The sequence below is a fragment of the Equus caballus genome, chromosome 10 (assembly GCF_041296265.1).
Source record: "Equus caballus isolate H_3958 breed thoroughbred chromosome 10, TB-T2T, whole genome shotgun sequence".
Lineage (NCBI taxonomy): Eukaryota > Metazoa > Chordata > Mammalia > Perissodactyla > Equidae > Equus > Equus caballus.
This window is the reverse complement of record NC_091693.1, coordinates 88,167,695-88,183,511: the sequence shown is the minus strand read 5'-3', so window position 1 is coordinate 88,183,511 and position 15,817 is coordinate 88,167,695. Positions and strand designations below refer to the sequence as shown.

Below are 15,817 nucleotides of genomic sequence, written 5' to 3'. Positions count from 1 at the left end.
ACGCCTTGTGGGTTCCTCGGGGAACACAGGCGGCTGTTTAGATGGTTATCTAAAAGCAAAGCTCGAGAGAACAGAATACTACTAGGCACCTTCCCCTGTCCCAGCTTTTATGTTATTAAAAGTAATTTGAACTGTATTACTATGCCTGCATTCATTGATATAAGAGAAATATTTGTATGGGGCCTGTTGAATGAATATACCAGCTGAGTAAATGAGTTTAACAATCTTGATTAAATAAGCAGAAGTCAGCTTTTTATGGACACCTTATGTTTAGGGCGGTGTTCCAGAAGAGTCAAGTCTGGAGGAAGTGTGTTTTCCTCAACGCTCACAGTTACGCTTCTCACTCTCAATCCATTCATACTGAAAATGATGAGTAGTGACTGCTGAGGCACAGCAGCAAGCTCTCCTGGTTGTTATGGTTTGATATTGAGGCGTTTCACTGTGCGCTTTGGTTCTTACTCGTTTCCAGGAATCACTCTGCACGATGAACCTGTCGACTGGGCGGCCGCGGGCGATCATGTCAGTCTTACGTTGGTTGGGATGGATATCATCAAAATCAAGTGAGTGAGAAAATGAGTTTACGCAGCCAGTGTTTTGGATATAGGACCTCGAAACACGTAAATTTTGCCATTCACCAGCTCAAATGAAAGAATGAGTATTAATTCTGAATTTCATTTGGCCAAAAACAGGCACTTGCAGAAGTGTAAGAATGATAAGTAAAACCTCCTTCACATTGCAGTTAATAATATCAACACATGTACTTCTTCTCTGAGCAAAAACTTTAGGTATGAAATGATGCCAGGGTATTAATGACATAAAGCCATGCGTGGACCTGGGGAGTGTGGAGAGCAGGCCCCTCGTGTCCTTGATTGCTCCACTTGTAAATGGTCTCAGAGGTGTCCTGCTGCATGTATGTTTACTTTCCCCCAGCTGCCTTCTCTCTGTTTTTGTTCCAGTGTCGGCTGCATCTTCTGTGGCCCCAGGGAGCCCATTAAAGCCTGCACTCGTTTCAGGGCCCGAATCCTCATCTTTAATATTGAAATTCCTGTCACAAAAGGATTTCCTGTAAGTTTCAAAATGTTTGTTATTGTTTTTATAAATTCAGAGTAACTTTATCCTAAAGAGTAATAGCTTTCTTTATAAGTGATGATGCTGTCGTTATTTTCAACTCACATCTTATTACTCTACTCCAGAAAAACATGAAATTAGAATTTGAAATCCTTTTTGTTTTGATCCTTGAGCCTGGGGACTTTTTCAAAAAGGCATTGAGGAAAACTTTTATAATCAATCGGATACAAACTAATAATAATAAAATTTATACAGGGAAAATGGTAGCTACTTTTTTGCTGTGTTCTAAAGGTTACCTGACAATCTTCTCAGATTGGGTCTTTCTGGTTTTCTTTTGTTTTAATATGCTTATTTGTAGTTTTTCTGATCACAAAGTAATACATTGTTATAGAAAATTTTGGAAAACACAAAAAAATACAAAGAATGTTCTGTAATTGCATAATCCATACATATCTACTCGTGCATTCCAGTGTATTTTTGTGTGTACATGTTGTCCCCCCATTGGCATTTACGGGTCTGTTCTGGGATCCTTGGCATGGGGTAAACTTTGTGCTGAAGCACACGCTCAGACCCTGCGTGCTGTGAGGTTGGCATGCAGGTTCTCATTGAGCAGCATCATTTGAACATGCATATTTATGGGAAGAGGAGGATTTCATACTGTAATGTTACTTTATCCACAAAGGACACTACTTGTGAATGGGGTGAATTCCTTGTTTTCTGTGTAAGTTTTTTCAGATATTTAGGGACATAACTCTAATTTTAGAGTTTAATTAATTAAATTGCTTGTCTTTGAAAATATAAGCAGATCATTTTTACCATTTGATGCATCTTTGAAATAAAAGTAAGACAGTAATAGTAATTGGCCTTTAAACTTTTAGTTAGTGATAGTATATTAGAAGTTGGAAATAAATTTATTTAACTCATTTAAATTCGTTTTATGCTCATACGCCTTTATTTGAGATAACCATGTGCTTTGCTTATAAGATGCTTAAGTGCTTTAGTTTTATAATTATATTCCATTTCTCCCATACGATAAAAAAAGGAGTAAAGACTTCTCTCCAAAAAAATTGTTATAGTTGAAAATATTTAATTTTTAAATATTAAAAATTCATGTATTGATAGGCAGGAAACTACGACCTAATTGCCATGAACAAATGGCACTCATTCTTAGAAAGCAGCGTGTCCTACAGGGAGAAGCTGGAGAGGTTGGGACTGTGTTTTTACTCATGCAGCAATAATTTTTGCCATTGGAGAGATAGAGAGGTCAAGAGGTTAACGGTTACTTTGAATAGTAATATCGTCTTCCTGTCTACTGTCGTTTCTTAAAAATAAGTATGAATTGAAAGTTTTTAGTGCTGCTTTCTGAGATTCCGCCTGCGTATATTGATTCACGAATACCAGGATGAAATTGTTTCAGGAAAAAATGGTCATGTTTTGTTGTTCAGTCCACTTCCTGTGGGAACAAACCTGTATTCATACATACGTACAGTACATACCAAGGAAAGGCTTTCTAAGCAGTTAAGATTTGACTATTTAGGGACTAATTCCTTAATGCTACATAAATAGATTTAAGTTTCCCTTGGTTTATCTGGTAAACTCACGATATTTTTAAGAAGAAAAAACAGAAGAATTAGCCTTTAAATTCATGTTTTATTTTTTTATTGTGATAAAGTATACATAACATAAAATTTACCATTTTAACCATCTTTAAGTGTACAGTTCAGTGGTACTAAGTACATTCTCACTGCTGTGCAACCATCAACACCATCCATCCCCAGAGCGATTTATTCATCCCAGACTAACGCTCTGCGCGCCTTCAACAGTACCTCCCGTTTCTCCTCCCCCACCACCGTGACCACTATTCTTTCTTTTTCTATGAATCTGCCTACTCTAGGTCCTTCACATAAGTGGAGTCATACGATATTTGTCCTTTTGTGTCTGACTGATTTCATTTAGCATAGTGTTTTCAGGGTTCATCCATGCTGTAGCATGTGTCAAAATTTCATTTCTTTTGAAGGCTGAGTAGTATTCCATTGTATATATAGAACACATTTTTTTATCCATTCATCTGTTGATGGACATTTGGGTTGCTTCTGTCTTTCGGCTACTGTAAATGATAGTTCTGTGAACACTGGCACACAAAGATCTTTTTGAGCCCCCACTTTCAGTTCTTTTGGGTATATACCCAGGAGTGGAATTGCTGGATCATATGGTAATTGTATGTTTAACTTTTTGAGTAGCTGCTAAACTGTTTTCCATAGCAGCTGCCCCATTTTACATTTCCACCAGCAGTGCAACAAGGATTCTGATTTCTCCACTTCCTCATCAACACTTGTTATTTTCCTTTCTTGTGTTGAGTGGGTGGGTGATTTTTTTGTTTGTTTATAATAGCCAAACTGATGGCCGTGAGGTGGATGTCATTGTGGTTTTGATTTGCATTTCTCTAATGGCTGGTGAAGTTGAGCATCTTTTTATTTCTTTATAGATTTTAAGTATTAACCCCTTATCAGATACATGATTTGCACATATTCCATTCTGTGGGTTGTCTTTTCACTGTCTTGGTAGTATCCTTTGATTCATAAAAGTTTTAAATTTTCATGAAGTCCAGTTGATCTACTGTTTTTTTGGTTGCCTATACTTTTGCTGTCATATCCAAAGATTCATTGCCAGATTCAGCGTCAAAAAGATTTTCCTCTATTTTCTTCTGGAGTTTCGTAGTGTTAGTTCTTTTGTTTAGGTCTTTTTTTGAGTTAATTTTTATGTACAGTGTAAAGTAAGGCTTCACCTTCATTCTTTTCCGTGTTTTCCCAGCACCATTTGTTGAAAAGAACTGCTTTTTCCATATTGAAGGGTCTTGGCTCCCTTTTTGCAAATTGACCATCTATGCATTGAAAATTTTTAAATATAAATCACCTGGAGGTGTAAGCAAAATACTAATTTGACTTATTTTGCCGCCTAACAGATTATGTAGCCTGTTATAGTTTATAAAACACTAGATAATTTGATTCTCGCAACCCTGTGTGAGGTACGGCATCCTAGCCCTTATCTGGAACTCTTCAGGCTCGTGTGTTCCAGAGTGAGAAGTGTTCCAATTTTAGAGAGATGATATGGTGTGTGCATGTTATGTAAGACCCCTCACAGAGAATGTGCGACACCCTGCAATTGAACATCCTGAAGATTCCTCTCCACAACTTATTAACATTAATGCTCAGTGAAAGCCATAAGGACTCTAAATTGCCTCACTTCAAGTCTTGTTTGACTACTCAAGTGGATTTATAACAGAATTAGGAAAAGACTTAGGTTTTCAGTCTTTTGGGATTTAGGAGTTGCAGTAGGAGATTGTGGACCTGTCTTAGCTTGTCCCCATTTACGGATGAGGACTTGCAGACTTGAGAGGCTGTGGCACCTGAGTCATAAGTGGGCACTCCAGGACTCATGCGCAGAACTTTTCACCCTGAAACCCAGTGCTTTTCCCTATTGCATTATGCTTCAGATGGCTTTGAATTACAGATGCCTTTGGTTATATATAATATAAATTAAAATGCTAAAGCAGTAGACAGTTACTTGACACTTACATGCGTGTAGATTTTTTCACACGTATTCATTAAATATTTTTTTGAGCTACTGTCTGTAAGACGCTGCGGAGATAGAAAGACAAGTAAACCTAAAACCTGAGCCTGTACTGCCACAGCCCATTCTTCATTCACTCTGATTTTCCCCGGGGCCCACACGTGGGACTCGAAGCTTAGGAGGAGCCTAATGAGGTTCATGCGACTGTTCTTTCGAATTGGCAAGAGGTGGTGACAAATACAGTTTCTTAGCCACACCCAAGCCCAGTGAGGGGAATCCCGCTTGTTAACCTCAGCTGCTTTTTGCAAAAGGGGTATTTCTTAGGTCTGTAGCCCTGCCTGTGTGTACACTGGTGCTGCTGGAGGCCTGGGCCCACGGAATGCACACGTGTGGCTCTCACCCCGTTCCCTTTCATCCGGAAGGTTTTTTTCCCTGAGTTGTTTGTTAATTTTGGGAGGATCTTTCCAGTTCTCAGTGGTCAAATGCCATTGAAAAAGAAAGCTGGTTTGCCTTTGTACAGTAATGGAGGTTCGCTTGTGCCTTTAAAGAAAACCAAACTCTTGTGACTGACGTTCTCCATGTGTTTTAGATGTTCTCTGTTCCTTCATTCTTACACTCATTTCAGAGATATTTGCTCAGTGCCAGTGAAATGTCTGGCCCTGGTCTACAGAGTTCTTTTTCTCACAGAGTTCGTGTTTGCAGGAATGAGAGACATTTAAACCAGCAGTTACAGGAAAAGTGAGATGTGATGTGGCGGGATTCTGGGACATGGAGGAAGGATGTCAGCTCAGACTGGGGGTTCAGGCTTCTTGAAGTGATGCTGTTTGGGCCCCCAGTAGCATGGGGTGAGCAGGCGTTGCCCAGGGAAGCAGCCCCCTTGAGAGGGTGTGTTCTAGCCAGAGCGCATGGCGCACGGGAAAGCCTGAAGGGGAGAAAGGGCTTCCTGTGTATAGGGAACCAACGCTCAGTGTGTCTGGGGTGTAGGATGCAAGAGAGGATGGAGAAAGGTGAGGCTAGAGAGGTAAGCGGGAGTCAGACTGAGAAGGGCCTGGTGCCTTGTAGTGGAATTAAAGTTCCCACGGTTTTAAAAAGCAAAGATGTATCATTAAGTTTGTGTTTTAGAAAATCAGTCTGGTAGGCATATGAAGAATGGGTTATGGAGGGACGAGAGTGATGGCAGAGAGCAGGTAGGAACCTGCATCCTGTATTTTAATTCAGAGGAGAGATGACTGTCCTGGACAGCTTTTGTAACAGTGAGGAAAGAGAGAAAAAAATGGACAGAAATAGAATTAATAAGGTGCTGATTGAATGACTCAGTTTTTTCCCAAAGTCCAGGGTTGTGCGTCCACAGTTCCCCTTGCATTTCTGTTTTCTGAATGTGTAAACTGTTCTAGCCAGGAAATTCCAGAGTAGAGAATTAGTATTTCTTCAAGAAAACAGCCTAAAGTGGTATTTACAAATCAAACTTCTCTAGCTTTGCCACTTCCTGGGTATTTGCTCTTTCCACTATACCCAAACTGGAGACGTGTTGCACACTCATTGCTTTTTATTTTAATGAGGATTGTCAGTCTCACTCTGAGTGCAGCCGACCGAAGCATAAAATTTACCGCTGACACTTAGCACCATGGCCACATTAAGTTACTTAACTTTTTTGATATTAAATTTCTTTAATTTAAAACATAAATAGTAATATCTCATATTTAAGGTCATAAATTAACTGAATGTTTACCACCTGCTAGGCACCACGTTAAAGTAAGCTTATGTGAATTTCCTCATTTTAGTGATAAGGAACCTGACCCAGATCATACAGCTGGAAAGTGTACAGTCAGGATTCGAACTGAGGTCTGTCTGAGTCAGAGCTTGTCTCAACTCCCATATAATGTTTTATTCTCATTATCCAACAGTGCATACAGTAATTACTGCTGCTATGACGATTCCCCTTCCCTCATTTTCATGATGAAACAGTTCACATTTGTTGAACATCTGTATACCAGGCACTGTGTCTGATCCTGTTTAATTCTCATCACAACCCTGTAATAAGGTTACATAATGTATTAAAGTTTGCACAGTAGGTGATGGAGTAGAAATTCACACTCCCTCCCATGACCTTGGCTCCCTGGTAAGTTGGGAACAACCTGATTACAGTGGTGGGGCTGGGAGGGACCCTCCCATGACCTTGGCTCCCTGGTAAGTTGGGAACAACCTGATTACAGTGGTGGGGCTGGGAGGGAGTGAGCAGAGGTCCTGGAGGGCTCTGAGCGGTCGTGCTGAGTTGACTGTGTGAGACGTGGGTGCCAAGAGAAAAGGCAGAGGTGCCGTCGGAAGCAGCGTCTCAGTGTTCCCCTTTCTGTTCTAGGTGCTGCTCCACTACCAGACCGTCAGCGAGCCTGCTGTTATTAAGCGACTGATTAGCATCTTAAACAAAAGCACGGGCGAAGTCACAAAGAAGAAGCCTAAGTGAGTATAACACACGCAAGCCATTTAAGCAAATTCCTTACAGATTAATTCATTTCTATTGTATTTCTCTTTGTACTAAGTGAAATCTATTCTTCCTTGTTTCAGAAATCATTGTTTCAAGGACTAGATTAAGAAAACACAGAAACAAATGTTTAAGCTCCCCCTTAGGTGTGAATGCTAGATATAATTTCTGTCATGTGTGGTGAGGGGGTATGATTGTTAATAAAAATGTGAATATAAATTTATAGGGATCCCTCAAGCCCTAGATACTGATCATGTAAAAATAAAGATATTTAAATAATTAGTCCTACATTTTTAAAGATAAATTTGAATTCTGCCAAGCCTCTGGTTCCAAATTCTGGCTGTGTCCTTCTTCACTTTCTTGTCACTTCCTTAATGAGAATCAGTCCTTGCACTCAGAGCACCCAGGAAGAAGGGGATCTGCATGCTCTGTAGCTCCCAGATTTTTCCCACCCTGGAATTATTTTCCTTTCTGCTTGAGGTCCACCTAGAGCTTTAAGCGAAGGTGATTGCCACCACATTGGTCCCCTCTGATGACCATTAGTGTCCAGCCTAGGTGTGGACAGTTCCTTTTGGCTGGGACAAGGTTGGGATTCTTCAAAGTAAGTGCTTCCTGAGAATCTTGTTTCTTACCTCATTTCAACTAAAGGCTAACCACAGTTTGGCTTGGCTGCTTCAGGTTTGGGGTTTTCCTCACTTCCACCCTATGGGGAATCCCACCCAAAATCCCCTTTTTTCAGTCCTTGGGTCTTCCTCCTCTTTTGCACCTGTGTAAGAGGCCAAAGGTGGTTAGTGGGTTAATGAGTTGGCTGCAAGTAGAAGAGAGAATCTTCACACTGCTCTAAACTCATGCCTGTTTCCCTGTTAGGAGGGAAGAGTTACTTCTTTCATAGCATGGTTCTTTATTTTTAACCTGAGCCTTTGGCTTCTAGCATGAGTGTCTGCTATAATATTCTGAGAAATGTGATAGTAACTAATGGCTAACATTTCTGGAAGACCACGATTTTCTCTGCTGTGTCGTGAATGCTTTTGCGTGGTTTATAGTCTCAGCAGCTGTATGAAGCAGGTACTATTCTGTTTCCCATTTTTCAGATAAGGAAACTGAGGCTTAGAGAGATTGTATAACATGTTCAAAGTCACAGAGCCAGCAAGTGGCCGACCCAGGATTCCAACCCAGGTAGTTGGTCCACAGAAACTATATGCTTTTTGGCAAGAGCCAGGTTGTTTGAGCTCCACGCTTGACTTGGAGAGCTCTCAGTCTGAAATGGGCCCGTCACATTCGATCCTGAATTCCCCCTCCCCTGCTCCTGCTCCAGTCTTCCTCATGTTCATTTGCCCCGTTGCCTTGTTTGTAGCGTAGTCCTTTCTCTTATTCTGTGCCAGCGCCATTTGCCTTTCCCTTCGTTTCCACTTCAGGCACATCGTACACTTGATTGCTTTATATGGAATGGAATCGAACTTTCTAGAAACTAAATTAAGTGCAGACTATATTAGATGCTGTCTTTCCTAAGGAATGGGACTTTGGGCTGAAATTGTCCAAAACCACTATTTGGAAATTTTGAAATCCTTGTTTAGAAACTTGAGTGGCTTGTTCTGAAGGTCTGTCCCTTAAAGAACCTTTCAGAAGGGGAGTTTATGATTGCTGTCCTCTTGCCTTCTGGAGCACATGAAAATTAAATTGGAGAACATTTCCAAAATATCCCCTTTTGGGTTCTGCTTCTTTCTCTATGTGTGGGTGGGGCCCATGCACAAAGATTTTTGTTTGTTTGTTTATTTGTATGAAACTGTTTGCAATTAGGCCCATGCCCTATCTCCCTTCATTTCATACAAACAATATGTTGTGGAAAAATCCTTGTATGATTTTGTCCTGAATCTCTGTTAAAGAACCACTCTTCCTAGGTGAGAAGAGAGGAGGGAGGGAGAGGTTTAGAGTAGTCTGTTGGCACTCAGGGGATTATCCTCTGTAAAGATAATTTCCTAGCATGTGGCTCACCAATTGGAGTTTTACCTGGGAGACACTGTCTTCCTCTTTTTTAATTTTTAAAAAAATCTTATTTATTTTTTTAGGAAGATTAGCCCTGAGCTAATTACTGCCAGTCCTCCTCTTTTTTGCTGAGGAAGACTGGCCCTGAGCGCACATCCCTGCCCATCTTCCTCTACTTTATATGTGGGATACCTACCACAGCATGGCTGGCCAAGCGGCACCATGTCCGTCCGCACCCTGGATCCAAACCGGCAAACCCCGGGCCGCTGAAGCAGAACGTGCGCACTTAACCGCTGCGCCACTGGGCTGGCCCCTGTCTTCCTCTTTTAAAATGCACATGCCTTGCTTTCTTCATTCCATCATTGAACCTCTCAATTTTATGAGGAGTGAAAGGGAGGGCTCTGGTGGAAGGGCTTTGAGCATTTTAGGTTATAGGATCCTTCAAGGGATAGCATTGTATGTGGAAAATTGGTGAAAAAATATATATGAGCTAGCTAATGCTTCTTATACCTAGAATTACTCCTCTCATTTCTTTTGGCTAATCCAGAAAATATTCAAAGGCACGTATTTTCGTTTTAAGAAATACCTTTTTTTCTTTTTAAGTTTTTGAAAGACTAAGTTGATTTATTGATTGAGTGTGAAATAGTTGTTTTTCAGTTGTCAGTTGTTATTACATTTATTCACCACTATTGGATATCCCTCTGTTCTTTTTCTTTTTCTTGATAGATTGTTGACTAAAGGCCAGAACGCGCTGGTGGAGCTGCAGACACAAAGGCCCGTGGCTCTTGAGCTCTACAAAGACTTCAAGGAGCTGGGGAGGTTCATGCTGCGCTACGGCGGCACCACCATCGCTGCCGGCGTGGTTACCGAGGTGCTTTAGAGGGCTGAGCGTGTGTCCGTGCTCATGAGGTCCTCTCTCTCTCTGAGAAGGGGCCCCGAGGTGCTTTAGAGGGGCTGAGCGTGTGTCCGTGCTCATGAGGTCCTCTCTCTGAGAAGGGTCCCCGAGGTGCTTTAGAGGGGCTGAGCGTGTGTCCGTGCTCACGAGGTCCTCTCTCTGAGAAGGGTCCCCAAGGTGCTTTAGAGGGGCTGAGCGTGTGTTCGTGCTCATGAGGTCCTCTCTCTCTGAGAAGGGTGCCCGAGGTGCTTAGAGGGCTGAGCGTGTGTCCATGCTCATGAGGTCCTCTCTGTCTTTCTAAGAAGGGTCACTGGGATTTGATGGCTTAAGGGGAACCCAGTTACGGTTTTAGAACAAGATTTTAAAATTTATATTAAAAAATTAAAAGAATGATGGCAAGAAAATATGTGGTCTTAGAACTTCTCATCGAGAGACCTCCAGACTGTCTTCTCCACCAGTAACATTGCTCAAAATGAAAGGAGATGCGTTGAGGGACAGGTCTGTAAGTACGCAGTCTGAATTATGGGAATGCAGACATTAAAGAGTGAGATGAGTTTTTGTAGTGATTTGTTTAATAAAAGAACTCTCATTAAATTTATGTCTTTAAATAGCTGGCTCTTAGTGCATTTGAAATGATTTCTTTAAAAAGTTCAGTAACATTGGTAATGTTTCTGAAACATACCTAATATATAATGGAAGGTGTAGTTGAATTTTGGAGAAAATAGCCAGAAATGAACCAGAAAATTTCACTAATTTAAATTTTCTTCCACATTGTCAAGATTAATATAAATTATATTTTTATTTTTTTATTTTTAAAGATTAGCACCTGAGCTAGCAAGTGTTGCCCATCTTATTTTTTTTTTTCTCTTCTTCTCCCCAAAGCCTCCAGTACATGGTTGTATATTCTAGTTGTGAGTGCCTCTGGTTGTGGCATGTGGGAGGCCACCTCAGCATGGCTTGATGAATGGTGCCGTGTCCGCGCCCAGGATCTGAACCAGCGAAACCCTGGGCCACCGAAGCGGACCATGTGAACTTAACCACTCCGGCCCCGGGGCTGGCCCCTAAATTATATTCTTAAAGGGGCTTCATTACTTCATTTCATTGTTTTCTGCATACAACTTACTCACTTTGTTTAATTGGGTGTATGCTTTGAACACAGGGCTGTAGGCTGCGCTGAAATTCAGTCTCGTGTGTTCCCTGTTAGTTCTGAAGCTAAACTGCCCAGGCTGGTGCCGCCCCACGGACTCCAGCTGCACCGGCTCAGCGTTTCTCCCCCGCGTCATTCCCTGTAAAGATGGGCTAGTGGACTGTGTCTCCTGGAGTAGTTGTGAAGTGAGACCATCTGTGCAGAGCCCTTGGCCTGGTCCTTGGCACACGCAGAGCATGCAGTAAACGTCATCCAACGTCATTGCTGTCGGCAGCATCATTTCTGATCTGTCTGAGCATTTTTTATGGAAGAGTATTCTGAAAATGAGATACAGTTTCCTGTGGGAAATAACGGGGAGATGGTAGTAATATCAGAAATAGCATGACTAGAGAAGGGGCAAAGATGCAGAAAAAGGGAGAAAATTTGATTGTGATGCAATAATCATTTCACTGTCATTTTCCTCTTGTTCTCATAATGTGATTTATTAAATTATAGCAAATATCTCCTTTTTCCTTTACAGATAAAAGAATGATGGGTTTCCAAATGCAATGAAGTAGCCAACTTCTCTTTTTGAAGAATCCAGATATTCAGTAAAAGGAGCAATGTGCAATTGATATTTTTTTAAGTGAGAGAGAAAATTGAAGCTACAATCAGCTGCAAAGAAGTATTAGTAACCACTCCTGCAACAATTTCAAGTTGCCAACTGGCAAAGAAAGGCTAATATTGCACTTTCATTTTAAAAAATGTTAATAAATGGATTTACTTTGCTGAGATTTATGGAAACTGTCAAAAATATGTATTGGAAGACATTAAATCATCATGAAATGAACTCTACTTCCAGCCAAACCACAAAATGTTTACAGTTTTCTCCTTGATTTTCAACTATACTGCACAATTTTAAGGAAAAATAACTACATTGGGTTGCTGCCATAGTTAATGTTTGACCTGAGCAGTTTTTTTAGTTAACGCTAAGGGTTGCTGAAGGTTATAATAAAGGTATTATGTGTTAAGCATAAGAATGTTCTTTCTCCAGCAAGTAAACCTTTGAAAGCTTAGTCTAGAATTAGTGGAAACTGTTTGTTTGGTAACCAGGATATTTAAGGCATAAAGCCAGCTAATAAAATGCCTTAGTTTGAGCATAACAGCAGAATGTGTTTTATTTCTTCGATGTTTATGCGATTCTCCACCACTGTCACTGAATATGGCTGAGGGATTTGGTGCATCTTTTTCACGTAAGAGTTTCCCAACTCTTTCACGTGAATTCTTGCTTTTTATCCTAATAGCAGATCAAATTTAGTCTCATCCATTTCTAACCATAACTTCACTTTGTTCTTCTCCTTTTCACTTTTAGAATTACATATGTGATGACTTTATCTTTTTTTTTAAAGATTTTATTTTTCCTTTTTCTCCCCATAGCCCCCCGGTACATAGTTGCATATTTTATTGTAGATCCTTCTAGTAGTGGCATGTGGGATGCTGCCTTAGCCTGGCCCGACGAGCAGTGCCATGTCCGCGCCCAGGATTCAAACCGAACTGGCAAAACCCTGGGCTGCCGCAGCGGAGCGCGCGAACTTAACCACTGGGCCACAGGGCCGGCCTCATGACTTTATCTTGTATAGCTTGTAGACTGTACGTCCCTTGTGAGTAAGTCGTTCTTTTTACACAACGACAAACTCCAAGGTTTATTTATTTAACAAGTGTTTATTGAGCTGCCTCCTGGTGCAAAGAGCTTTAGAGTAAATTTTATCCTCAGCTGAGCCTGGAACTCTGATCTGATGGACTATTTGTGATAGACTTTTTTTACTGGAAATGGTGTGATTTGTATATTGACAGTATGCCATACATGGCAGCATTTCTTCGTAACTGAAGAATAACATCCATGGAGTAAAGGCACAGAGCAGGAATGTGCTGTTTGGTGACCGATCACAGAGAGAGCACATTGCTACAATACGTGTCTTTACTAAAAAGTACTTGTGGAGTTGTGACTTTCAAGTAAACTTGCTAAGGTAAGAAAAAGTGTTTTATTTGTATGTTAACCAGGAGGGTAACAGATACATGTGACAGAAATCTAACTTACAGTGATGTAGGCAAAACAGAAAGACTTACGGCAGCCTTAGTTTTGAATCCGTCTAGACCGAGCGGCTCTCACGGTGTCAGCAAGGACTCATTTGTGCTCTGCCTTTTCCACTTTGGGTTCTGCCCTCCGACTCCACACTGAGATCCTCAGACCCTCCATCCAGGACAGGGACAGGCTAAAAGAGCATGTCTTTTCCAGAAGCCCTAAAACAGCTCTTCAGTGACTATAATTGAGTTTAATGTCTTTCCTTGGGGGGTGCATGGAGTAGGGCATGAAGTGACTGTCACACACGTTCATTGTTTGTGACGGTATTTGAGCTCCTCTGTATTGAAAGAGGTGTCAGCAGTTTCTCGACGTGGTCTTTTTTTCTCCCATGAATATGTAGCTCAATAATAATTTTAACTGATGTTAAAATGTAATCATTGCTTTAGAATTTTGGAAAATACAGAAACGTAGAGGGTGAAGGGAGTGGGAGGCAGGATTTAAATGTGCAGATCACAAAGGTAGAATCTTAAGACTGGGGAGGTCATGGCAGAAGTTCTGCAGCAAGCATATACTGCTGACCATCCTTTGTGGATGTCGTCAAAGCCCACCAGGACACAGCTGTGGTCAATTATTTTTATTGACGCTTGCTGCAGCAAGACAGACCACACACTGGAGGGCTCTGGGTGCTTCATCAGTGAGGTGTGAGGAGGGGCTTGTTAAGAATTTGAGCACATGAAAGTAATTTTGAGGAGGGCGCAAGTGAACACGGGTTTCTTCTGCATTGGGTGCTATCAGAAAGTGGGACTCATTCTGCAACTGCGTGTCTGTTTTTATCTAGGACGTGGGAGAAATGGGACCAGGTGGAGCAGCAGCAGTACTTGTGTCAGCCACAAGAGGGAGATGTTCACTCATTTGTGTGGCTTGTACAGTGGCTCTTGGTCTGTGCTCAGGTGTGGTTACAGTATCTCGCTTCATCAGAATCACAGAGGGGACCTCATGTGATGTCAGAGATTCAGGAATTGTTGTTGTTCAATAGGAGAACACCATGGCCTAGCTGTGAGTGCCAGACCAGCTCTTAGCTCCCCAAAGCTCCTTCTTCCCTCACATGTTGAAACCTCTTAAATATGTACAAGTAAATTAATAGTGTAAAACAAAATGATGAAATAAGTCAATTAAATTCTACCTGGAATATGGGGACATGAAGCAGGGGAAGAAAAAGCATTGTTACTTATAGTCCGTAAAGGAACTTCATTACTTTGATAATCATATAAGACAAAGTTTTAAGAATGTTGAGGGGAACCACTTATGGAATTAATAAAAATGTTCATATCAGTGCAAAGATGAAAGCAAAGAAACTTAGCCTTAGAGCAAAAAAATAGGATGGAAGGGAAACAGCAAGAAAGTCAACCAAATGAAGACCAAGGTAGCGATTGTTGGAATAAATGAAAACAGTTTAGATTTCCCTCTTTAAAAGATAGACTCCACCTGCAAGCTAATGATATCCTACTTACAAAAGAATGTCTAAAATAAAACCATAGATTGAAAGGAAAAAAGGTGCACAGATGTATCAGGGAAATAAAAATGGCCAAGGATTGGATGTCTGCCACATGCCAGGCAGTCTTACACACAATGCTTCGTTCGACATTGCTATAATTATATGAGGCAGTGTTATTAACCTCAGTCCACAGATGAGAAAACTGAAGTTCAGAGAGATGAATAACAAGTAAGTCAACCATAGCCGTGCTTTCAATTTGGATTTACGTCTGACGTGCCGTGCCCACTACACTACATGGCCTCTCCAGAAATCAGGAGTAATGATGTGAACACTGGGCCGAGAATGTAAAACAAGCAAGCAAAGAGGCTTCCCTGATGAAGAGAATCGTTTCACATTGAGAAGAGATACACTGCACGAGCACAAAAGTTAATGTACAAAGAGCATCAAAATGCATGAGGGAAATTTATTAGAGAAATTAAAGGAGGTATTAACAATTACTAAATTCTCACAGCACAGCCTTAAAGATGATGTAAACAAACAAATCATCAAGGACTTGAATAACATCACAAAGCAGAATGAGCATATAGCCAAGAGAATACAGTTATAAGTCGTTTCCTTCGAGAATTTGATAATGAGGTAAACCTGCTCTTGGAGGGGTTTGTTACAAAGGCTACTTACAGATCAGACCAGAAGTATGGAGTTTTCTGCTTTAGAACGTCTCAGATTAAGATCCCCTTCCTGGACTACAGATATTGGAATTATTGGTTACAGAATATAAAATAGCTGGATGAAAATATTTAAATCTTTAATATTAAATAAAGAAGAGGTGGAAATGTAAGCAAGAAGAGGCTATAAAAAATGACCAGACAAGTTTAAAATCAACCAAATACAACTTTTAGAAATGGAAAATATAATAATTGAAACTAAAAACTGGGATTAAACAGATTAGGTGCAGCTAAAAGAATTAGTGACACAAATGTATATGCACAATAATGTACTGTATAAATGTGTATAAATTACATGTATATATGTGTGTATTATATATTTATAATAGTGGAATCAGTGTAGCCTTAAATATTTTTATTACAATATATAGAAAAATAACATAACTGAAGAAC

At 40.6% G+C, this 15,817-nt stretch overlaps 1 protein-coding gene across 4 annotated transcripts in view; it reads left to right on the top strand.

The window, feature by feature from the left end:
- Positions 1-12,284, top strand: part of HBS1L (HBS1 like translational GTPase) — a 78,365-nt gene extending 66,081 nt beyond the window's left edge. For all 4 annotated transcript variants that reach the window (XM_014735445.3, XM_023651137.2, XM_070225496.1 and 1 more), the window contains 5 exons: positions 470-560; positions 957-1,065; positions 6,995-7,095; positions 9,827-9,971; positions 11,663-12,284. In XM_014735445.3, the coding sequence (XP_014590931.3) occupies positions 470-560; positions 957-1,065; positions 6,995-7,095; positions 9,827-9,971; positions 11,663-11,674 (458 nt within the window). In that variant the 3' untranslated portion in view covers positions 11,675-12,284. The remainder of the gene's footprint in view (positions 1-469; positions 561-956; positions 1,066-6,994; positions 7,096-9,826; positions 9,972-11,662) is intronic.
- Positions 12,285-15,817: the final 3,533 nt, after the last annotated feature.